This window comes from Mercenaria mercenaria, chromosome 12 (genome assembly GCF_021730395.1).
Source record: "Mercenaria mercenaria strain notata chromosome 12, MADL_Memer_1, whole genome shotgun sequence".
In the NCBI taxonomy this organism is placed as follows: Eukaryota; Metazoa; Mollusca; class Bivalvia; order Venerida; family Veneridae; genus Mercenaria; species Mercenaria mercenaria.
Window position 1 is genome coordinate 31,628,115 of NC_069372.1, and position 24,692 is coordinate 31,652,806.

At 37.1% G+C, this 24,692-nt stretch overlaps 1 protein-coding gene across 3 annotated transcripts in view; it reads left to right on the forward strand.

The window, feature by feature from the left end:
- The window catches only part of LOC123533605 (protein CUSTOS-like), a 70,749-nt gene that overhangs the window by 39,852 nt on the left and 6,205 nt on the right, over positions 1 to 24,692 (forward strand). For 2 of the 3 annotated variants that reach the window (XM_053519556.1, XM_053519555.1), the window contains one exon: positions 18,854 to 18,962. In XM_053519556.1, the coding sequence (XP_053375531.1) occupies positions 18,854 to 18,962 (109 nt within the window). Of the gene's footprint in view, positions 1 to 10,132; positions 10,195 to 18,853; positions 18,963 to 24,692 lie in introns of all 3 variants that reach the window. The other variant, XM_053519554.1, reaches the window with a different exon arrangement.

Below are 24,692 nucleotides of genomic sequence, written 5' to 3' on the forward strand. Positions count from 1 at the left end.
GGCCAGGAGTACACAGCATGTACGCCGCAGGAGTACACAGCATGTACGCTGCAGGAGTACACAGCATGTACGCCGCAGGGGTAGTACACCGCAAGCTCATTTGCATGTGAAAAGTGTATGTGCCGCGTACATGCTGCGTACTATTTCCCGCATACTAAATTCCTCCAGCGTACATCCTGTGTACTATGTAGTCCACAGCATGTACGCAGCAAGTAGTACGCGGCAGAGCTCATTTGCATGTCAAAAGTGTACTACAAACGTACTATCGGTGTATGTGTGGTGTATATCCTGCGTACTATTGATTTCAGTACACATCATGTACGCATCATATACGCTGTATGTACACAGCAAGAGTACGCAGCAGGCCTTTTTCTTCTGTAAGGGTTCTTACATACAGTCTACTCGGGTATTCCGAATCAGTTTAAAATGCGGGTCACTGTAAACGTTTTACAACTGATGACAACAATTACTATAGGTCAGAGATCACCAATTAAAAAAAGTACAGGGAACTTACTTGGAATGAGGTAAGTGTATACCTGGGAATAAGGTAACGTCTGTGCGTTCTGATTGGCCAGTCATGTAAACAAACCAGTTAAATCACAACCGCAGCAATGATATTTTATTGTCATAAACAAAAAGTTGTATAAACATTTTTCTCCACTTCATGAGTTAACCTATGTTATTACATTTTGACGAAAATTGCTACATAGGTATTAATTAAATGTTTTTCAACAAATTTTTCATGAATGATGTAAAAGACGGTTCATTCAGATCACACACGAAAATTACTTAAATAAAGTATCACTATTCATATGTTTTTCGTCCGTATTTTGTTAGAACTAAGATAGTTCTTGAAAAACTTGTAATTAGATATACATTTCGATGTATGGAAGGCTGTACACGCCATAATGTTACAATGTAAGTCTATGGGAAAACAATTGGTGGTCTCCAGCCTATAATAGAGCTAAAACATGACTTTCGTCGGAAGCCATCACAGGTAATGTAAATGGCCACAGATCTGTTGTAAATGATGTAGAAAGACGTTTTCATGCAATAATAAGCATGAAATTTGATTTTTTTTAAATCGTGGCCTCTTTTTTTAACGGGTGTGCCCATTTTTATCTGAGCTTTTGGGCCAAAAAGGATCATTTTCATCTCTGTAATGTTATAGAATGATCAAAATTATTAGATCTTATTTCTATTTTTTACGGAATGAATAGCATTTCAGCTTCAAGTCAAATCAATTGCAGATAACTGAAATTTCACGAAAAAATGCATCTGACGACGACAGGGACTGAGTATAGGCATATAAATGACAGGGGTGACCTCAGTAAACTGTCCATATCTTTCTTAAAACTGAACTTCTTGATGAAATTTTATAAGACATTTGGTATTGGATCATGTTTCACAATATTACTGTAAAGTTGGAAAATGTGATACGAAACATTCATCTATAGGTCAGAGACCACCAATAAAAAGTACAGGGACTTACTGGGAATGAGGTAAGTGTATACCTGGGAATAGGTAACGTCTGTGCATTCTGATTGGTCAGTCATGTAAAAAAAACCAGGAAGTGATTATTTTTTCAAATTGATATTTTTTCACTGCATTACAGTATTTATAATACATTTTGACAAAATTTGCTACATTTTATGTGTATTGAAAAATAGTTTTATCAAACAAATTTCTCCCGCCATGTCAATGATGTAAACGGGGTCATCTCATTCACACGAAAATTACTTAAAGTATCACTATTCATATGTTTTTCGTCCGATATTTTGGTAGAACTAAGATAGTTCTTGAAAAACTTGTAATTAGATATACATGTTTCGATGTATGGAAGGCTGTACACGCCATAATGTTACAATGTAAGTCTATGGGAAAACAATTGGTGGTCTCCAGCCTATAATAGAGCTAAAACATGGCTTTCGTCGGAAGCCATCACAGGTAATGTAAATGGCCACAAATCTGTTGTAAATGATGTAGAAAGACGTTTTCATGCAATAATAAGCATGAAATTTGATTTTTAGCTCGACTATTCGAAGAATAAGTAGAGCTATCCTACTCACCACGGCGTCGGCGTCGGCGTCACACCTTGGTTAAGTTTTTCGTACCAGTCCACATTTTGACAAAGTCTTTTGAGATACAGCTTTGAAACTTTCAACACTTATTTACCATCACCATGGCCAGTTATAGGCAAGAGAACATAACTCCATCAAGGATTTTGGCTGAATTATGGCCCCTTTTGACTTAGAAATCATGGTTAAGTTTTTCGTACCAGTTCATCTTTTGACAAAGTCTTTTAAGATAAAGCTTTGAAACTTTCAACACTTGTTTACCATCACCATGGCCAGTTATAGGCAAGAGTACATAACTCCATCAAGTATTTGGCTGAATTATGGCCCTTTCGACTTAGAAATCTTGGTTAAGTTTTCGTACCAGTTCATATTTTGACAAAGTCTTTTGAGATAAAGCTTTGAAACTTTCAACACTTGTTTACCATCACCATGTCCAGTCATAGGCAAGAGCACATAACTCCATCAAGGATTTTGGCTGAATTATGGCCCTTTTTGACTTAGAAATCATGGTTAATATTTCGTACCAGTTCATATTTTGACAAAGTCTTTTGAGATAAAGCTTTGAAACTTTCAACACCTGTTTACCATCACCATATCCAGTTATAGGCAAGAGTACATAACTCCATCAAGGATTTTGGCTGAATTATGGCCCTTTTTGACTTAGAAATCTGGGTTAATATTTCGTACCAGTTCATATTTTGACAAAGTCTTTTGAGATAAAGCTTTGAAACTTTCAACACCTGTTTACCATCACCATATCCAGTTATAGGCAAGAGTACATAACTCCATCAAGGATTTTGGCTGAATTATGGCCCCTTTTGACTAAGAAATCTTGGTTAAGTTTTCCGTACCAGTTCATATTTTTTGTAAAGTGTTTGACATATGGCTTTGAAACTTTTATCACTTGTTTAGTATAATAGTCTCTGTCTGTAGGACAGAGTACATAACTCTGTCATCTATTTTGGCTGAATTATGGCCCTTTCTGGACTTCAAAATTGGTTCTGTTTTCATACAAGTCCACCTTTTGCCAAAACTATTTGACATATGGCTTTTAAACTTTGAACACTTGTTTATCATTATGATTTCCATCTGTAGGCAAGAGTACATAACTATTTTGACTGAATTATGGCGCTTTTTGGACTTTGAAATTGGTTCATACTTTGCCATTTAGTGCAAGACTTATCGAAATCAAAGAAATACAGGAACATTGTTTGTCTAATCTATTTATTTCTTTTGTCTGAATATCTGTGGAAATATTTTGACCCCATTCTTCACACAATTCTTCGAATAGTCGAGCGCGCTGTCATCAGACAGCTCTTGTTTAGCTCACCTGTCACATAGTGACAAGGTGAGGTTTTGTGATCACCCTTCGTCCGTCGTCCGTCGTGTGTGCGTCCATCCGTCCGTCCGTCAGCAATTTCTTGTCTGCACGATAGTGGTTTCATTTATGATTTTATTTTAACCAAACTTACACACAACTTGTATCACCATAAGATCTCGGTTCCTTTCTTGAACTGGCCAGATCCCATTATGGGTTCCAGAGTTATGGCCCCTGAAAGGGCCAAAATCAGCTATTTTGACCTTGTCTGCACAATAGCAGCTTTATTTATGATTTGATTTTTACCAAACTGGCACACAACTTGTATCACCATAAGATCTTGGTTCCTTTCTTGAACTGGCCAGATTTCATTAGGGTTTCCAGAGTTATGGCCCCTGAAAGGACCAGAATTAGCTATTTTGCCCTTGTCTGCACAATAGCAGCTTCATTTATGATTTGAATTTAATCAAACTTGTACAAAACTTGTGTTGCCATAAGATCTCAGTTCCTTTGTTGAACCGGCCTGATCCCCTAATGGGTTCCAGAGTTATGGCCCCTGAAAGGGCCAAAATTAGCTATTTTGACCTTGTCTGCACAATAGCAACTTCATTTATGATTTGATTTTAACCAAACTTGCACACAACTTGTATCACCACAAGATCTTGGTTCTTTTCTTAAACTGGACAGATTCCATCATGGGTTCCAGAGTTATGGCCCCTTAAATGTCCAAAATTGGCTATTTTGGCTTTTGCAGCCATATAGAGACTTCATTTATGGTTTTATTTGATACAAACTTCCAAAATATCTTCAACAACAATAAATCTTGGATTCCATGACAAATCAGATCCATTCGTAGTTTCCAGAGTTATTTTATATCTGATTACCTCCCCTGATTGTAGTCAAAATGGATTTATATCATTAAGTACTTACAGGACTTATTTGAAATTTCATTATTGTCATTAGTTGGACCGAGCCAATCAGGGTAGATAACTATGGACTGATTTTATGTCAAATTACCTCCCTTTATTTTTGAAATTAAAATGGGTATATCTCCGTAACTAATGAAGATACTGATCTGAAATTTCATTTATGTTAACAGATTTATTTGGCAGATCCTTCTTTGTTAATTTACAATAATTTTCTTTTGAATTACTTCCCTTTTACATTACTATAAATAGCCTATTTTTAGTAACTTTTTTATTATTGGCCGTAGGGAAAAACCGAGACCACTTTTCTGTGGTACAACATGGATGGTACCTCCAATTTTTAGGTGTATTTTGACATATCTGTACCTTGTAAGAATTTTGTTTTTCTTTTTGATTAAATTTCTTTCCTTTGTTGTTCCTGTCCTTTGGACTTAGATATTTTTTCTGAGGACCTTCTTGTCCTCAAGTGCAATGATAACAGGTGAGCGATATAGGGCCATCATGGCCCTTTTGTTTTTAAATTGTGGCCTCTTTTTTTAACAGGTGTGCCCATTTTTATCTGAGCTTTTGGGCCAAAAAGGATCATTTTCATCTCTGTAATGTTAGAGAATGATCAAAATTATTAGATCTTATTTCTATTTTTTACGGAATGAATAGCATTTCAGCTTCAAAGTCAAATCAATTGCAGATAACTGAAATTTTCACGAAAAAATGCAATCTGACGACGACAGGGACTGAGTATAGGCATATAAATTGACAGGGGGTGACCTCAGTAAACTGTCCATATCTTTCTTAAAACTGAACATTTCTTGATGAAATTTTATAAGACATTTGGTATTGGATCATGTTTCACAATATCACTGTAAAGTTGGAAAATGTGATACGAAACATTCATCTATAGGTCAGAGACCACCAATTAAAAAAAGTACAGGGGACTTACTGGGAATGAGGTAAGTGTATACCTGGGAATAAGGTAACGTCTGTGCGTTCTGATTGGTCAGTCATGTAAAAAAAACCAGGAAGTGATTATTTTTTCAAAATTGATATTTTTTCACTGCATTTACAGTATTTTATAATACATTTTGACAAAATTTGCTACATTTTATGTGTATTGAAAAAAAGTTTTATCAAACAAATTTCTCCCGCCATGTCAATGATGTAAACAGGGGATCATCTCATTCACACGAAAATTACTTAAATAAAGTATCACTATTCATATCTTTTTGTCCGATATTTTGGTAGAACTAAGATAGTTCTTGAAAAACTTGTAATTAGATAGACATGTTTCGATGTATGGAAGGCCATACACGCCATAATGTTACAATGTAAGTCTATGGGAAAACAATTGGTGGTCTCTAACCTTCAGCAAAATTAAGAAAATGGTTATTTTAAGCATTGGTGCATATTAAACAACTGTAGGTTGTATCATTTACCTGTTTTTTAAGCGATAAACACAGTTTAAGTATGTTCTATATTGACTCGAGATGCTAATTTTTGCCGAGAAAATATAGAGCTGCTTTCTTCAAGAAACTTACTTTATTGTCAGGTGATGTACACAGATAAATAATGCATGGACATGGTGTAAAATATATACCTATCACACTGTAGATATATAAATATTTTAACATTACATATAAAAAAGTTCTTTTTATTAAACATATATGTCATTAAATAACATATGTCATTAAATATTGGGTATTCTGAATTACTGTACTCTTGTCTGTTCTATTCTATGCTAAATAGTTTTTGTTTATAACAGATATACCTAACTTCACATTTATCACTCCCGCTTAGCTCAGTAGGTAAGAGCGTTGGTCTACGGATCGCGGGGTCGCGAGTTCGATCCTCGGGCAGGGCTTATGTTCTCCGTGACTATTTGATAAACGACATTGTGTCTGAAATCATTAGTCCTCCACCTCTGATCATTCATGTGGGGAAGTTGGCAGTTACTTGCAGAGAACAGGTTTGTACTGGTACAGAATCCAGGAACACTGGTTAGGTTAACTGCCCGCCGTTACATGACTGAAATACTGTTGAAAAATGGCGTTAAACCCAAAACAAACAAACAAACAAAACATTTATCACTGTTAAATATTTACTTGTGTTACCCTATTCATTTATAAATGCCTTGAACTCGTGTCAACAGTAAGTCTGAACCATTTACATGCTACTATGTATTACACTGAATGGCGGTTTGTCTCCATGTTGAAACTGTAACAATAATATATACAGCTTTCAATTTGGTCTTACTTTTTACTTTGAAATAATTATTTTGTGTAATCTACCTATAACAAAGTTTTTCTAGCATTCAGAAGAGCATTTAATTTGAAAGGTAAACATCTTAAGGTAGAAATGAGTAACGGCAATAGTGATTCGGAATAGCCGGAAATGACTCGAAATAGCCGAGGTCACGGAGTTCGGGAAAACTGAAATATTACGCGTGATATTTCAAAATTTAGATAATAGTTTTTATTGGCATTTAAATGATCTATTCATAAATATGTATAAACGATATTATGTTGAAGCATTAGTCCAATCTTAATTTTTATGAAAACTGGTTCGGAATACACAAGTAGACTGTACTAAGTTTTGTTCTCTTAAGAAATTGCACAAAACCACCCCATTACTATTTTTAGTAACATGACTGTCTGCATCTCAGAAAAAATTATGTTTCTCCCTCGGACACATATTGTTTTTGCCCTGTTCGTCCGTCCATCCGTCTGTCACACTTCGTTTCAGATCAATAATTGGAGAACCATTTGACCTAGAATCTTCAAACTTCATAGGATGGCAGAACTAGGGGGTCGCTCCATCAACGGTCAGGGTCACAGGGGCCTGAACATGGAAAATCATTTCCCATCAGTAACTTGAGAACCACTTGACCTCATAGGATGATTGGACATGCAGAGTAGATGACCCCTATTGATTTTGGGGCCATTCTCTTAAAGGTTAAGGTCATAGGGGCCAGAACATGGAAATCCATTCCCAATCAGTAACTTGAGAACCATTTGACCTAGAACCTTCAAATTTCATAGGATGATAGGACTTACAGAGTAGATGACCCCTATTGTTTTTGGGGCCACTCCATCAAAGGTCAAGGTCACAGGGGTCATCTGTCTGTCACACTTCATTTTTGATCAATAACTGGAGAACCATTTGACCTAGAACCTTCAAACTTCATAGGTTGATAGGGCTTACAGGGTAGATGGCTCCTACTATTTTTGGGGTTACTAGATCAAAGGTCAAGGTCACAGGGACCAGAACATGGAAAATGGTTTCTGATCAATAACTTAAGAACCATTTGACCCAGAACCTTCAAACTTCATAGGATGATAGGACTTACAGAGTAGATTACCCTTATCATCTTGACATGCCAAGTATATGATCCCTATTGCAGCCAACCATCAGTGTCCGTTTTTTCGCTTCTGTCCCCTATTGACTTCTTGCCTATTACGACTGCATTGGGGAAGACAATTATATTGTGCTTTCTACAAAAGCATCTTCTAGTTAAATATATGATTCTGTCAGAATTTTGTATGTTTTGTTAGTAAACACCTTACAAAACACATAAATACATTAACATTTATTAGCTCACCTGAACCAAAGGTTCAGGGTGAGCTAGTTTTATAGGTGGATGGTCCGTCGTCCACCATCCACATTTTCACTTAATTACTTCTTCTCTGAAGCTACTGGTCAGAATAACACCAAATTTAGTCTGTAGCATCCTGGTGAGGTCCTCTATCAAGTTGTTGAAATGGGAGCATTTGACCCCTTTTAGGGGCCGCTAGAGCTGAAAATAGAAAACCTTTAAATGACTTTATCTCATGAACCGCTTGATGGATCTTCATCAATTTTTGTCTGTAGCATCATTATGAGGTCCTCTCCCAATTTTGTTCAAATGTGGGCACTTGGCCCCTTTTAGGGGCCACTAGAGCCAAAATTAGAAATACCTTTAAACAACTTCTCATGAACTGCTTGATGGATTTTCATCAAACTTGGTCTGTAATATCATTATAAGTTCCTCTCCCGATGTTTTTTTAAATGTAGGTTTCTGGCCCCTTTCAGGGGCCGCTAAAAGGGGCTGCTAGAGCCAAAATTAGAAATACCTTCAGACCACTTCTTCTCATGAAAGACTCGAAGGATTTTGATCAAAATTGGTCTATAGCATCGTTATAAGGTCCTCTTCCCCAGTTTGTTCATATAGGGGCACTTGGTTACTTTTAGGGGCCACACGAACTGAAAATAGAAATGCCTTTAAAAGACTTTTACTCATGAACCACTTAATGGATCTTCATCAAACATGGTCTGTAGCTTTGTTATAAGGTCCTCTTCCAAATTTTTACAAATGGGGGCATTTGGTCTTTTTTAGGGGCTGCTAGAACTAAAAATAGAAATGCCTTCATAAGACTTAGAACTTCTCATAAACTGCTTCAAGGATCTTCATCAAACTTGATTTGTAGCATTATTATAAGGTCCTTTACCAAATATTTTTCAATTGGGGACACTTGGCCCCTTTTTGCAGCTGCTAGAGCTAAAACTAGAAATACCTTTAAACAACTTCTTCTAATGAATAGCTAGATGGATTTTCATCAGACTTGGTATGTAGGGTCATTATAAGGTCCTCTCTCAGATTTGTTCAAATGGGAACAGTTGACCTCTTTTAGGGGTTGCTAGGGCTAAAAGTAAAAATACCTTTTAATGACTACTTATCATGAATCACTCATTGGATCTTCATCAAACCTGGTCAGTAGCATTAATATAAGGTCCTCTTATAAATTTGTTCAATTTGGGGTGTTTGGCTCCTTAAAGGGTCAGATGGTTTAAGGTCCTCTTCAGATGAGTGACTTAGACTCATTTTGGCCTCTTGTTGAATAAAGTATCCCAAAACATATTGACAGTTCTTACACCATTAAAATCAAATGTCACACTCAACTTTTTGAACAATTCATTTGTATTTGTAGAGAAAACTTACTCTGTGTAAACAAAAGATTAAACATGACAAATGAAGAGTTATTCAGCTTCTGCAAGGTCTGTCAAGATTGAAGAATCAGCAACTTAGAAAAAAAACAATCCTGAAAAAAAACCGAATTCTCTAAATTTCACCAGGGGATACTTTAAATTTGTAATTTATTTGAATGTCTACCAGTAAATATTGAAAATATAAAATTATAAAGAAATATAATTAAATGTTAAAACTTCACAATATAACTGATTTGTCGATACAGTTTTCCCAAGTTGGACAATTTATCAAGTAAAAAAATTCCGAATTTGACCAGGGGCCTTTTCCCGCAAAACCCTAGAAAAAGCTCTGATAAAGAGTCCTGTGTATGGATGCTAAAATTACACCTGGCACACTAAAGAACAAGCGAAGCGTTTTTGAAGATTGTACAAATTATTTTTGTTTTGTCAGAAAACATGGCTGCCAGGGGTGTTGCCACTTTTAATATCCTATGTCATCATTCCCCCAATATCTTCCACCCCCCCCCCCCCCCCCCCCCATTTCCTGCCCATATTTATGTTGTAGAAACTTTTTTAATGTTCTTGTCGGAAATCACTGGCACTATTTCTAAATAATTTCACAGACATTTTCCTTACATAACCATCTGCCTAATATGTTCAAGCAAGCAGCGTAACTCGATGAGCAGTCTAGGGCCATCAAGCCCGCTTGTTTTTGAGAAGTATGGAATTATGGAATGTGAGCTCAGTCTAGACATTGACCAATGGCAAGGTTGTATTCCAAACCATGTTTGCAGCCTTAGATCTAGAAAAAAAATAAAATCAAAGAGAATACCTTGTTATTTTACTTTCAGTGAGATAGATTGCACAGGACAGTGTTTCTGTTACTGTTCTAATAAAGAAGAACAAAAGTTTGGTAAGATATTCTTTGTTTTTGATAGTCCTTATTTATTACTGACAATGTCATCATGATATGCTTCAAGAAACCTCATTTTATCTATAAGATGATAGTTTTTAGATCAGGTGAATTTTTGTGGTCACCCTGGATTTCAACGATTCTTCACAGGAGTGAAGTGATCAGTACCAACCCTAACTGTGCATATTGCCCACACGTTCTGCTTCGCTGTACAAAATGGCCGCCACAGCTAAAAACAGAAAAATCTTGTCCGGCTTTCACAGGTCAAACTGCTGGCTGGATTTCATCGAAACTTCACAGGAGTGATCAGTACCAACCCTAGTTGTGCATGTCGCCGACACGTTCCGCTTCGCTGCACAAAATGGCCGCCAGAGCTAAAAATAGAAAAATCTTGTCCAGCTTTCACAGGTCAAATTGCTAGCTGGATTTCAATGAAACTTCACTGGAGTGATCAGTACCAAGCCTAGTTGTGCATATTGCTGGCACGTTCTGCTTCACTGCACAGAATGGCCACCAGAGCTAGAAAAATTAGAAAAATCTTCTCTGGCTTTCACAGGTCGAACAGATCTGCTGGACAGATTTCAACGAAACTTCACAGGAGTGATCAGTACCAAGCCTAGTTGTGCATATCGCCCACCTGTTCTGCTTCGATGCACAAAATGGCCGCCAGAGCTAAAGGTATACATAGGGGAGAGACATACGTTTTGGTGACAAAAACACCTTCTAGTTGAAACTATCTTCACACGTGTCTTCATCCCTAGTGAAAATGAACATCTGGAATACCACTGGAACTTCAACTGGAGTTCCATCTCAGTTCCACTGGTATTTTTCAACGGAATAGTGTTGGTATTCCACTGGAATAGCGATTATTTTCCAGTGGAATTCATTTTGAATCCCACCAAAATACCGTTGAAAAATACCAGTGGAATTCCACCAGAATACCAGTGGAATTCCACTTAGAATACCAGTGGTATACCATCAAGTTTCCATTGGAATTCCACTTAAAATACCAGGGGTATACCATCAAGATTCCAGTTGAATTCCATCAAGTTTCCAGTGGAATTCCATTTGAAATACTAGTAGTATACCATCAAGATTCCAGTAGAATTCCATCAGGTTTCCAGTGGAATTCCACTTAAAATACCAGTAGTATACCATCAAGACTCCAGTAGAATTCCATCAAGTTTCCAGTGGAATTCCATCTGAATACAAGCAGAATATCATCTCAATACCAGTGAAATGCTGATGACCCCCACCCCTAAAAGCAGTGGAAATCCTTTTTGTTCTAGTTAAATTACATCCACAACTCTCACCTGGAAGAATTCAAATGGAAAAATTAAAAATTTGTATTCAAATTGAAGTTTTATGAGTAAATAATACTTACCCGACAGTACTGTATGGATTTCCTTTTCGTTTATTTTTCTCAATTCGCTCTTTAATACCGGAAGTAAAATTTGAGTTACCTACTCTTACTTCCGGGGCACGTGAAAATGTTTAGTTTCTATTGAGGCGACCAATTCCTCTAGAAACTTTAACAATGTGGGGAAGGTTGGGTTTGGTATAATTGTACTGTCGGGTAAGTATTATTTACTCATAAAACTTCAATTTGAATACAAATTTTTAATTTTCATTTCGTAAATAAACTTACCCGACAGTACTGTATGGATTAATCCAGATTAACAAGCAGTACTGTCAGGAGGAGGGACTGTTAAAGTTTAAGCAAATTTAAGGAACACTTACCTATGAAGTGATCCTATAAAAACTGTCTCTCACATCCTGATATCAACTGGTGGATCCATTTGGTTACTCCAGGAATCCAAATAAATCATGGAATATATGTACACACTGTACTATCAGTGTATCAATGTATTTACAAACATAAATCCCAACTATACAGCATATCCAATAAAGATACCCATCTGTATACAGTTCCCCTTAAAAAGCTGTGTATACAATATATATTAACAACGTTTTAATCAAACAGCAATTCGCCGGAAAAAAAAAAAGAATCACTGTTCCAAAACACAGTCATTAAGAGAAATTTTCCTTAATTTCTCACCATCAATGAAAATCTAATATATTTACATCCACGTTTTTCATGTAATGTTTCATAAAAGTGGTCTCAGAAGACCAATCTGCCGCATCTAGAACCTGATCTAAAGAGGCACCCTTGAAAAGAGCCCAGGATGGACCAATACTACGTGTTGAGTGTCCTTTAACTTTGTCATGCTGTTTATTGCTCTTTTTGTATGCAAATTTAATCACATTGACCAACCATTTAGAGATAGTTTGGCTTGACACTGGTTCATGCGGTTTAATAACACTCAAGAAGAGTTTAAGTTCATTTTCCGAGCCTTGAATTCTGAAACATTCTGTTTTCTTCAAATAGTACGTCATAGCTCTTTTTGGATCTAACAATTTATTACTTGGAAAAGATGGTACAAAAATCTTCCTGGAATGATGATTAGGTCTATCTTGTTTTGACAAACCTGCTCGTAGGAAAGTTAGTCCTTTCTTTTGTACATTTATGTTTCCTTCACCTAAGCGTAAGGCTTGAATGTCGCTGCAACGACGAAAACAAGTTACTGCTATCAAAAAACAAGTCTTCCAGGTCACATATTTCAAGGAGGCTTCTTTCATCGGCTCAAAAGGCGGTTTCTTCAGACATCCTAAAACAAGAGGTAAATCCCATTCAGGTACCAGTTTTCTAAGTGGTGGTCTTTGATTAAAGATACCTCTCAGTAATCTAATAATGAATGGATGTTGACCAACTGGAAATTTTTCAATAGGTGCTAAAAGTGATGACAGCATAGACCTATAACCGGTAATTGTTTTGTACTTTAACCCTTTGTCAAACAAAAAAGTGAGGAAATGGGCACAGTCTGCTAAAGATGCAGTATAGGGATCAATTTCTTGTTCACTACACCAACTATTGAATTTTCTGAATTTACAGTTGTAGTCTTTTTGGGTGCCTTTTCTCCATGAGGCGGCCAATAGCTTTCTAGTGTTTTCTGAAAAGCCTCTTGTTCTGAAGGCTTTGTCGATAGTAGCCATGCAGTCAACTGCAATGTCTCTAGATTTGGATGCATTACTTGCCCTTTGCCTTGTGTCAACAGATTCTGAATTACTGGTAATTTGATTGGTCTTGCTATCAACATTTTTAGCAGATGAGGAAACCAATGCTGTCTCGGCCAATTTGGGGCTATGAGAATCAACCTGCACTGGAACAGCTGCATGTGACTCAGAACCTTCGGAATTAACTGAACTGGGGGAAATGCATATGCAAACATGCTCTGCCATGCAATTGACAGGGCATCCAGTGCTAAAGCTTGGGGATGTGGAAACCATGAACAAAACAGTGTTGTCTGTTTGTTCTCGTATGTTGCAAACAGATCTATGAGGGGATAACCCCATTGACTGAAAATTTGTGTTATCACTGTTTTGTTCAGACTCCACTCTGTATCCTGCACTTTCTTCCTGCTCAAAAAGTCCGCCAAGTTGTTGGACTTCCCCATGATGTGGGCTGCTTTGAGACTCATATTGTGTCTCAGGGCTAAATCCCACAAGTCCCAAGTCAGACGACATAGAGTTGGTGAACGTGTACCCCCCTGGCGATTGATGTATTGACATACCGAGGTGTTGTCCGATCTGATCAATACATTCTTGTTTTCTAGAGCAGGAAGAAAATGTTGGACAGTTAACATTACAGCTTTCATTTCCAGAATGTTGATGTGTTGCAATTTCTCTAACTTGGACCAACGGCCTTGCACTGTAAGGTTGTTCATGTGACCACCCCAGCCCCACGTTCCACTCGCATCTGTGGTTATAGTGACTGGAAAAGAAACATGTTGAACTGATTTTCCCTTCAAAATGTTCTGATCTTGAAGCCACCATTTTAGATGGTATTTGAGCAAAGGAGTCAATGGAACTATATGACACAGAGACATTCTGACAGGGCTCCAATTTTGCAGTAAGTGGAGCTGAATTGGTCTCATGAACAACCTTGCATTTGGAATCAGGTCTAGACAAGAAGCTATTGTACCCAACACAATTAGGTAATGTCTTGCTGTTGTATTGCCTTGCAGTACATTTAACACTGCTATTTTGAGCTTTGAAATTCTTTCTTGTGTGGGGTACACTAGCCCCATCTTCATATTGAACAGACCCCCTATGTAAGAAAATATCTGAGACGGAACTAACGAACTAACTAACGATGACTTTTTCTTGTTCACAATTAAACCTAGTTGAAAAAGGAGATCTAGAACTGACTTTCTGTCTTCTAACAACTTTTTGTATGTTTGGTTCAGCGTTAACCAATCGTCTAGATAGGATGACAGACGAAGTCCGCGTTGTCTCAGGTATGCTATTATGACTGACATTATCTTGCAAAATACCCTTGGTGCTGACGTTGGGCCAAAGCAAAGTGCCCGAAACTGGTAAACTATCCCTTTGAAACAAAAACGAAGATATTTGCGGTGATTTTTGAATATTTTTAAATGGAAATAACCGTCTTTTAGGTCTAGATTTATGCCGTAATCTCCTTTCTGAACTAGATTTAGGACTTTTTGCATTGTTTCCATCTTGAAATGCTTTTTCCTCAAATACCTGTTGAGTGGTTTTAAGTTTATAACTGGTCTCACCTCCCCGTTTTTCTTGGGAACTAGAAATAACGTGCTGTAAAAACCTGAATGAATCTGAGTTTTGTCTACTACTTCTATCGCATTTTTCATTAAAAGATCTTGTATTTCTTTCTGAATTAAGTTTTTTTGCTTTTCTGAAACTTGTGTATGTTTGATGCCTGAAAACTGAGGTTTTTCTTCGAATTCTAGCTTGTACCCATTTTGAACTAAATCTAGAACCCATTGGTCTGTTGTTATTTGTTTCCAATTTTTCAGAAATCGAGAAATTCGACCACCGACAGGTATCTGAGGACATTGCGCAATGATACTTACATTGTCATTGTGAAGCTGGCTTTCCCATCCTTCCTCTCGAGGATCGTTTGGGAAAGGATTCTTGTTTGAAGCCAGACTTGTCATACTTAGCAGAGGTTCTGAAGGACTGATCCCTCTGTTCTCTTGGTACTCTAGGGATGCGAAAATTGTTCCATCCTGATGAATTTTTGTTTGTAGTACTAGTAGAAGTACTATAGTGCTGCCGTTTAGCTTCTGACTGTGACGCACGATCTGGTGAGTATTTTCTTTTACTCCCTCGTTTCTTCAGTTCAGGTAACATTTCATCTAACTGTTTCTTTTTGTCTTTACGAGCTTTGAGTAACGGTTCAAGTCCTGATAAGGGTAGATTAGCAAAGTCAGCAGAATCTGCCAGTTCATATATGCCAGTGTCTGTCATAGCCACAGTACGTCTTACTATGTGATGAAAAGCAGCAGTTCTGCCTAACTGATCCAAACATTTGGTAGACATCGCAAAAATGTCCTTTACTGACTGTATAGCATTGTCTTTTGAAAAATCATCGGATGACAAGTATTGTACCAGATTACCCAAACTTTGTTGAACATATAACTGCATAACTACACCAAGTCTCGCAGCTTGTTGTCCACGGTAAGCAGTTTTTTCTACCATCTTGCACGGTTGTGAATACAATGTTTTTGCTTTGCTTTTCTTAAACGATGCTTTAGAGCCATGCCTGTTGAGTAACAGATTCTCAATTAAAGGGTCCAATGTAGGTACCTGTAAGTAACATTCTGTTTGTTCATCCACTGGAAATAAATCGTAATTTTCCTCACTGAACGCATTTAAATGTCTTGGTGTTTTGCAATGATAGCCGTCTTCTAGCACTTCCTTTTGAGACAAGTCAACACAAATGCCATCCTTTTTTACAGTCTTCTTATTTGTGGCATCATCACCAAAAATCTCATACAAACATTTTTTGGTAGATTCTTTTAAGTCATGTTTATTCAACGGTGAGTTCATGTTATTCTCATCACTAGAATTGTTCTCACTGTGTGATGGTGAATGACAAGTTCGAGAATATAAAGACACTGCATCTTCATCAGAACTGTCTGAAACTGATGGGGATTTCGAGAACTTACTTCTCCTTTTCCGTGAATTACTACTATTCTGACTTTGTGTCGAATTTGCAGAAGCTTGGATTGTGGCAATAAGACCGTCCAGCTTGTTATCCAAGGTCGAGAATTTTTTATTCCATTGTTCTTCTAGTATGTCGTATCTCGACCGGCGTTTATTTGGAGTTTTCGGCGCATTACTGCCCGACTCCTGATTTTCTGAGTCTGAGGGAATAATTTCCCCTTCCTCGCGTAAACCTTTGCTATTCACCTCGGCTTGAGCCATCAAGAGCGCAGAGAAAAACACGACCGAACAGGTCGCCGAAAAAAAGAAACTAAACATTTTCACGTGCCCCGGAAGTAAGAGTAGGTAACTCAAATTTTACTTCCGGTATTAAAGAGCGAATTGAGAAAAATAAACGAAAAGGAAATCCATACAGTACTGTCGGGTAAGTTTATTTACGAAATGAAATAAATGGTATTTCAATGGTAAGTCAATGAAAAAAATGGTACTTTAATGATATCTAATGAAAATTAATGGTAAATCAATGAATATAAATGGTACTAATGATATCTAATGAAATTCAATGGTAAAAAATGCACTGCATGGACAGCATTTTTCCCACTGCAACTGGCGGGCATTCAAGGGACACTGGACAGATGACGATTCTGACAGATGACCCTGTCTGTCAGTGGATATTCATTTATCATGTGACTTAAATCCTTGCGTTAGGTAAATATATATCTTGCAATGTTGCTTTTAATTGGATGTTGGTGTCATCATCATATGTAAAATAGGAGATGTGCAAGTTTACATCATGATAAAGACTCGTGCTAGTTTTTATCAATTTATATCAAATACATTATGAGCCAGGTGAGTCACTAGGTGAAAATGTGCATTTTGTCACTATTTTAGGGGCCATAGCTCTAGAAATAGGCAATGGCCACGAAACGTAGGAGGTGCCCGGAAGTTCATATCATGTTATAGACTCGTGCAAGGTTTCATTAATCTATATGAAATTCTTTTTGAGGTAGGTGCATCATCACAAGATGAAAATGTGCATTTTTCACTATTTCAGGGGCCATAACTCTGGAATTTGGGAGAGGGGTGCATTGCCAGCTGGAAAATAGAAATAGGAGGTGCACAATGTCATATCATAATAATTTAGACTCATCAATTTATATCAAATACTTTTTGAGCTTGGTGCGCCACAAGGTGAAAATGTGCTTATTTCAGGGGCCATAACTCTAGAAATAGGGAGCAGAGACAGACGAAAAATAAGAGGTGCACACGTTCATATCATGTTAAAGACTTATGCAATATTTCATCAATTTTTATTAAATACTTTTTGAGCTAGGCGTGTCACATTTTTTTCCCCTACACACATACACACAAACGGATGGACGTACAGATGCATGGATGACACTAGACTAAAATTATATGCCCCCACCACTCATAGTGGGGGCACAAAAACAAATATTTTGACAAAGTAAGAAGCATGGAAATCAAGAACTGATCAAAATATTTACATGTATAAGAATAAAAGTCATGAAAACCAATGACAAAAATATGACTGCATCTGACTAGAATTATATGAATAAAAGAAACAGAAAAAATATCACATTTTATAATTGATTTAAACTTCTTTTGTTTTCAACATATATAAGGCACTTACTGTAGCTGATACCATGCTTTTCACATAAATCTGGTCCAGAATTTCAAACTATATAAAAACCATCATTTCTCCGCCAAAACTGGTGCTATTTTATTCACAAATCATGAAATTCAGTTAAGTGGAATTCCACTTGTACTGGTATTCCAAATTCAAATTCCAGTGGAATTCCACCTGTACTGTATTTCAAATTCAAATTCCAGTGGAGTTCCACCTCTAGTGGAGTTCCACCTCTACTGGTATTTCAAATTCCAGTTCCAGTGGTATATTTGGTAATTCCACTGGTATTCCAGTAACATAGCAGATTCCAGTGGAATTTATGTAGCATTCCACTGGAATTCCATTGATTTTTTCACTAGGGCAGAGTTCTAAAACTAGGTGATAGCATCAAGTCCCATAACTCTGACATTTATTTTGGCCAAATTATGCCCCCTTTGGACTGGTTAAGTTTTGCATGCAAGTACATATAGCTATTATTTAAAGGCTTTGAAACTTATTTTTTCTTTTTCTAGGTTAATAACTTAACCTCACAGGATCAAGTCCCATAACTCAAATTATGTCCCCTTTAATCCTGGTTAAAGTTTTTACTATCTCCAAAACTAATGCAGATTCACATGTATCTTATGGTTATAAAACTAGGTCATAGCATCAAGTGCCATAACTCTGACATGTATTTTGCAAAATTATGCCCCCTTTTGACCTTAAAAACTTCTGGTTAAAGTTTTGCATGTAAGTTACTATCTCCAAAACTAATGCAGATACTGGATTAAATCTCTATAGATATTTTAACATTTAGGGGAATATTCTTGCTTCTGGGACAACAATTTGAACAGTCAAGCATTGGCTGTCTTATGGACAGCTCTTGTTTCCATGTGCTGTTACCATGTTGTTTCAAGATTTCTGGCTCTGGTTTATACAACATTGCTGTTTTTGTTTTGTAACAATTTGATATCATATTTGCAGGTGTTAAATTGTTTTCAAACTCAAAAACACTCCTTCAAGATGACTCTTCAAAACTGGAGGGCAGAAAATATGACAAAAAGCACCCCCTACCTTCAAGCAGTGATAGCAGGTAAAAGAAATGTCAAAGTTTTCAAAATCATTCTGTCACCATCAATAATTGTATGTAAGTCAATTGTCAACAGTTTTGCCAACTTTTAGTCCGAAAGAATGGCTGCTGTCGGAATCATGCCCCATTAAGATACCGTATAACAGGTTATTTCTGCAGGTAGGTAATTTCTGCGATATTTTGCGGGTCTCTTCCAGCCGCAAAAATTAAATTCGCAAATATTTTGTATTTTCGTATATCGGATCGCCCCGTTTGTCGCCTCTTTTTACCTGTGTACTTTAAATTACTTAATCAATACAAATATCCCGCTAGTAGCCCCTCGCTTAACTTTTATCATAAAGATTTGTAACACTAGCAGTAAAGTACAAAAGAATTTATCAGTTTATTGTGTACAATCAATTTTATTTTAGCCAGTTAGGTGTTTGTGATAGTTCAAGCAAGATTTGCAGATCAATGGCTCTGCTGAAATACCTTGTTAGAAAGGTTTTAACTGTATTTTATGTATGAAATAAATTTTAAACCTTGTAACTTGTAACCTCACTATACAGAGCCATGTCCCAAACATTAAAGCAACTCTCCATAAAATAAATTAACCTCTCTACAGAAATCCGCAGAAATTAAAATCGCGGAAATTAGTGTACCCATTTTTATGCCCAAAACGCAAAAATTTGCACCCGCAGAAATAACCAGTTATACGGTAGGCCGTCCATACCTGCAAAAATTGTGTCAGATGCATAGAATATGCCAACTTTTCATTAAATAAAGTATCATACGGCCTTATTTTTAGCTCACCTGAACCAAAGGTTTAGGGTGAGCTATTAATATGGGGTGGATGGTCCGGCGTCCATCGTCCGTCGTCCACATTTTTACTTAAACATCTTCTCCTCTGAAACTACTGGTCAGAATAGCACCAAATTTGGTCTGGAGCATCCTGGTGAGGTCCTCTATCAAATTTATTCAAATGGGGGCAATTGGCCTCTTGGAGGGGCTGCTAGAGCTAAAAATAGAAAAACCTTTAAACGACTTTTTCTCATGAACCGCTTGATAGATCTTCATCAAATTTGGTCTATAGCATCATTATAAGGTCCTCTCCTAAATTTGTTCAAATGGGGGCAATTGGCCCCTTTGAGGTGCCGCTTGAGCTAAAAAACAGCTTCTTTTCATGAACTGCTTGATCGATCTTCATCAAACTTGGTCTGTAGCATCATTATAAGGTCCTCTTCCAAGTTTGTTTAAATGGGGGCACTTGGCCCCATTTAGGCCTCTAGAGCTAAAAATAGAAAACCCTTTAAACGACTTCTTCTTATGAACCGCTTGATATGGATCTTCATCAAACATAGTCTGTAGCATCATTATAAGGTCCTCTCCCAATTTGTTTAAATGGGGGCACTTGGCCCCTTTTAGGGGCTGCTAGAACTAAAAATAGAAAAACATTGAAACAACTTTTTCTCATGAACTGCCTGATGGATCTTCATCAAACTTGGTCTGTAGCATTATTATAACGTCCTCTCCCAAATTTGTTGAAATGGGGGCATTTGGCCCCTTTTAGGGGCCGCTAGAGCTAAAAATAGAAATACGTTTAAACAACTTCTTACCATGCACTGCATGATGGATCTTCATTAAACTTGGTTTGTGGCATCATTATACGGTCCTCTCCCAAGTTTGTTCAAATTGGGGCACTTGGCCCCTAAATAGCTGCTTGAGCTAAAAATAGAAATACTTATAAAAGTCTTTTTTAATTTAAATTTTTTATGCCCCCCGGCATCTACTGATGTGGGAGGCATATAGTGATTGTCCTGTCCGTCTGTCCGTCCGTTCATTCGTGCGTCCGTTCGTCCGTCCATACGAGGTTAACCAAATGGGACTGTTTCGTCTAGCATCAATACCCCTTACTAGAATGACTTGATACCATTGCAGATGTAACCTGTGACCATTCCTCATCTTCAGACATCACCTGACCTCAGTTTGACCTTGACCTCATTTTGGACTTAGATTGCTTTATATGGGCCATCTCTTGGTTAACCAAATGGGACCGTTTCGTCTAGCATCAATACCCTTTACTAGAATGACTTGATACTAATGCAGATGTAACCTGTGACCATTCCTCATCTTCAGACATCACCTGACCACAGTTTGAGCTTGACCTTGACCTCATTTTGGACTTAGGTTGCTTTATATGGGCCATCTCTTGGTTAACCAAATGGGACCGTTTCGTCTAGCATCAATACCCTTTACTAGAATGACTTGATACTAATGCAGATGTAACCTGTGACCATTCCTCATCTTCAGACATCACCTGACCACAGTTTGAGCTTGACCTTGACCTCGTTTTGGATTTGGGTTGCTTTGTATCGACAAGGATGCCAATGGGGGCATCAAGCGTTTATTGAACGCAGCTTCTTGTTTTATTTTTTTTAAAATTCTTTTCTAAATTTAATATTTTGTCACAAGCAAGATCTAATTAGGTCAAAGTCAGCCTCAGGTGAGCTTAGGCCCATTTGGGCCTCTTGTTGTTATTTCTTTTATTCGTTTGCAAGAAAGAGCTAAAAGTACTCGAAAAATAATGGATTTCTGTCATTCTTGCCTAAAATGATGTAGCTGATACGAAACGGGTATGTGGAGAATCACCTTAAAAATCAGAAGTTTGCCTACTTTCCGAAAAAATCTCAATTTTGCCCAAAATATGCAGTTGATATACCAAGTTTGTCTGGCAATGGTGTTTATTACTCAATTTATATCGGTTGAAGCAATTATTTTATTATCATGTTTGTTAAAATTTTATGGAATGCTTCTAAATTTCAGTGTATTTTCCTAAACTGACTCTCATCTTCTGTTATTTCTTAATATCCCAAAACTCCATCCGCCCTCTGATACATGCACCCCCACTCCTAACCCTACCCCAATGTTTAGATTATCTGCGCACAAAATGGTGAGCTTTTAGGATCGTTGGATGATGGTTATCTGTCTGCCATCTGTTGGTCCTTGTCCCATATTGATTCAACAATTTCAGCCAAACTTCACAGGAGTGTTTCTTGGGATGTCCTCTACAAAAATATTCAAAGAATTTGATTTCATGCAAATTTCTGGTTGCCATGGCAACCAAAAGAAAAGTCTTCAAAAGCCTTCTACTCCTAAGCTACAAGGCTATTGTTTAATAATCCCCCACCAACTTAATTAAATCGTGCTCCTGGGGTCTAATATTTCTCCACCAAATTTATTTAAGTCATGCTCCTGGGGTCTAAATTGGCCTCACCCTGGGGTTCACTTATTTAACATAGACTTAAAGAGAATATAATATAGGGAAAAAAAACTTTATAAATCTTCCTGTCTGAAACTTCATTGCCTTTATTTTAGGTATTAAGCATGTACAATTTAACTTCCGGAAACCGCACACCCTCGGGACCAGAATTTTGTCCTGTAGGTACAGTTCAGTTTTACGATGTTTCTACGTTGTCTTAGTCATTTTAATTATGAAAATGATGAAAATTTCATAAATTCTATGATTTTTAAAGGTTTACTCTTTTTAACATACCTACATCCAACTTTGAAATTGCGACAGTTTGAGAGACTGTTTGATCAATTACGAAATCAAACCATTGTCCTTTAAGTTAAATTTGCATGCTGGCTTAAATGAATTTCTTATTCTACCACTTTTAAGATTTTCTTTTATATAAACAATGAAGGATTTTACCAAGTATTGTCTTGTTGATTAAAACATGTTTCGCAAAATGACCTACTTTTGGCTATTCCAGTTTACTCACTCGTATTTAAAACCGCATTTTATCAATGAAATCACGTGGATTCCAGTATCCCTTCCTGGTGTAATTCGAATGTGTTAGAATGGAAATAGATTATAGTTTTGCATTCATTGTTGGCAAATAAAACACTTTTTTCATTCAGATGCGTCATAATTAATCACTCAGGCATTCGGCATTTGTGATTAGATTACTAGGCATCTGAACTCAAAACCATGTTTTATTTGTCAACAAATCATGCAAAACTAAAATCTGTTTCCCAAACTAAACACTTGCTTTTAATAATATGGCAATTAGAATTTAAAGTCCATTAAAAAGTTTGATGTAAACATTAAAATTTATATCGGTAATCATTTTTATTGAAAGATCATTATCTAATTATCAAGATCTTATGCAGTGTTTAATCCTTTGATTGACAGGTTGTGATTCTAATTCGTGTCAAAATAATCTGTCACCGCTAATTGGAAAACAATGGAATCACAAATGAAGTTTTCCTGGAGGCACAGATTTGCATTCGAACAATTATCTTCTTGTTCATGTCGTGCGGTTTTTGGAAGTAAAATTGTATGGAAATAAGTCAGATTTTTTGAAAATATTGTCCAGTATTCAGAATTTGGATGTTCCGGTATTTGTAAGTACAGTCTATTTAGAAAATAGGAGAAAAATTGGGATCGAGAAAATCATCCGATTTTCTGAAGTTTACGGTTTTTGGCAGGTCCGTTTTTCAGAAGTTCCACTGTAGTATTGTGTAATACCCCAGTCATACATACGGCGCGGTTAGCTACGTCTAGCCACGGATAGAAACGTAGTAATTCGTATCGATCCGTACCTGAACCGTACCTCAATGTAGTAATCCTTATTAATCTGTACCAACACTAGGTCAAAACGTATTCAAGATTTATTCCAAACTTGCAAGTTTCTCCAACTTTTGAACATGCACAAAAGTTTGAGCGATCCGTAGCCGTTTGAGGGTGACATTAGTCCAATTTTGTTGAAACTTATTTGGCCACAGTTAAACGTACTAAAACGTAGTTATCCGTACTGAAACGTACCTTGCCGTAGCTTAACGTAGTTATCCGAGGCTGCTCGTACTTCAACGTAGTTCACTGCAGACCCGTCTAAGCGCTGGGTAAGTTGCCAGGCTCAGTAAAACGTAATTCAACGTAGTAGCCCCTACCTATCCGTATTTATTCGCGTCCTGTATTGTTTTTATTTGTTGCCCATTTCTCGCCATTTTTCCCGTACTAAGATGTACTTCTCCGTACTTATCCCCTCACAGACCAAATCCATCCGCACCATACTTCAACGCACGGACAATTCCGCATGTGTGACTGTAGCTTAATGGTCCTTTACCAAGTTTCTTCAAATCATGCCACTTGAGTCAAAACTAGTAGCTTCCTCGCTTGGCCCTCAGCATTAAGAGGATAGTGCTAGGACTGGTCAGTATAATGTGACTGGGTGGGGTATCAAGCGTTCGTACATCGTCCTTCGGTCACTTTTCTTGTCCAGAGGACAAATAAAAAAGTATTGAAGATACCAGGTTGTAACTTTAAACAATGATAAAACTCATTGAGAGGAAGTGCAGTGACAAGGAACCATAACTCTAGGTTGTCCCATTTTTGTAGTCATTGTAAGGTCTTCTCTCAAATTTGTTCAAATGAGGTGCTTGGCCCCTTTCAGGGGCCTCTATAGTTATAAATTGAAAAAACCTTTAAACGACTTCAAATCTCACAAATCACTTGATGGATCTTCATCAGTCTTGGTCTGTGTATCATTTTAGGCTCAGTTATGTTCTAATGAGGTCTCTTGGCACCTAGGAGTTACTAAAGCTAAAAATAGAAGTATCTTTTTATGACTTCTCATGAAATGATCGATGGATCTTCTTCAACCTTGGTCAGAAGAATCATTGTAAGGTTCTCTCTCAACTATTTTCAAATGGGGGTGTTTAGCCCTTTTAAAGTGCAGACTGAGAAACTAT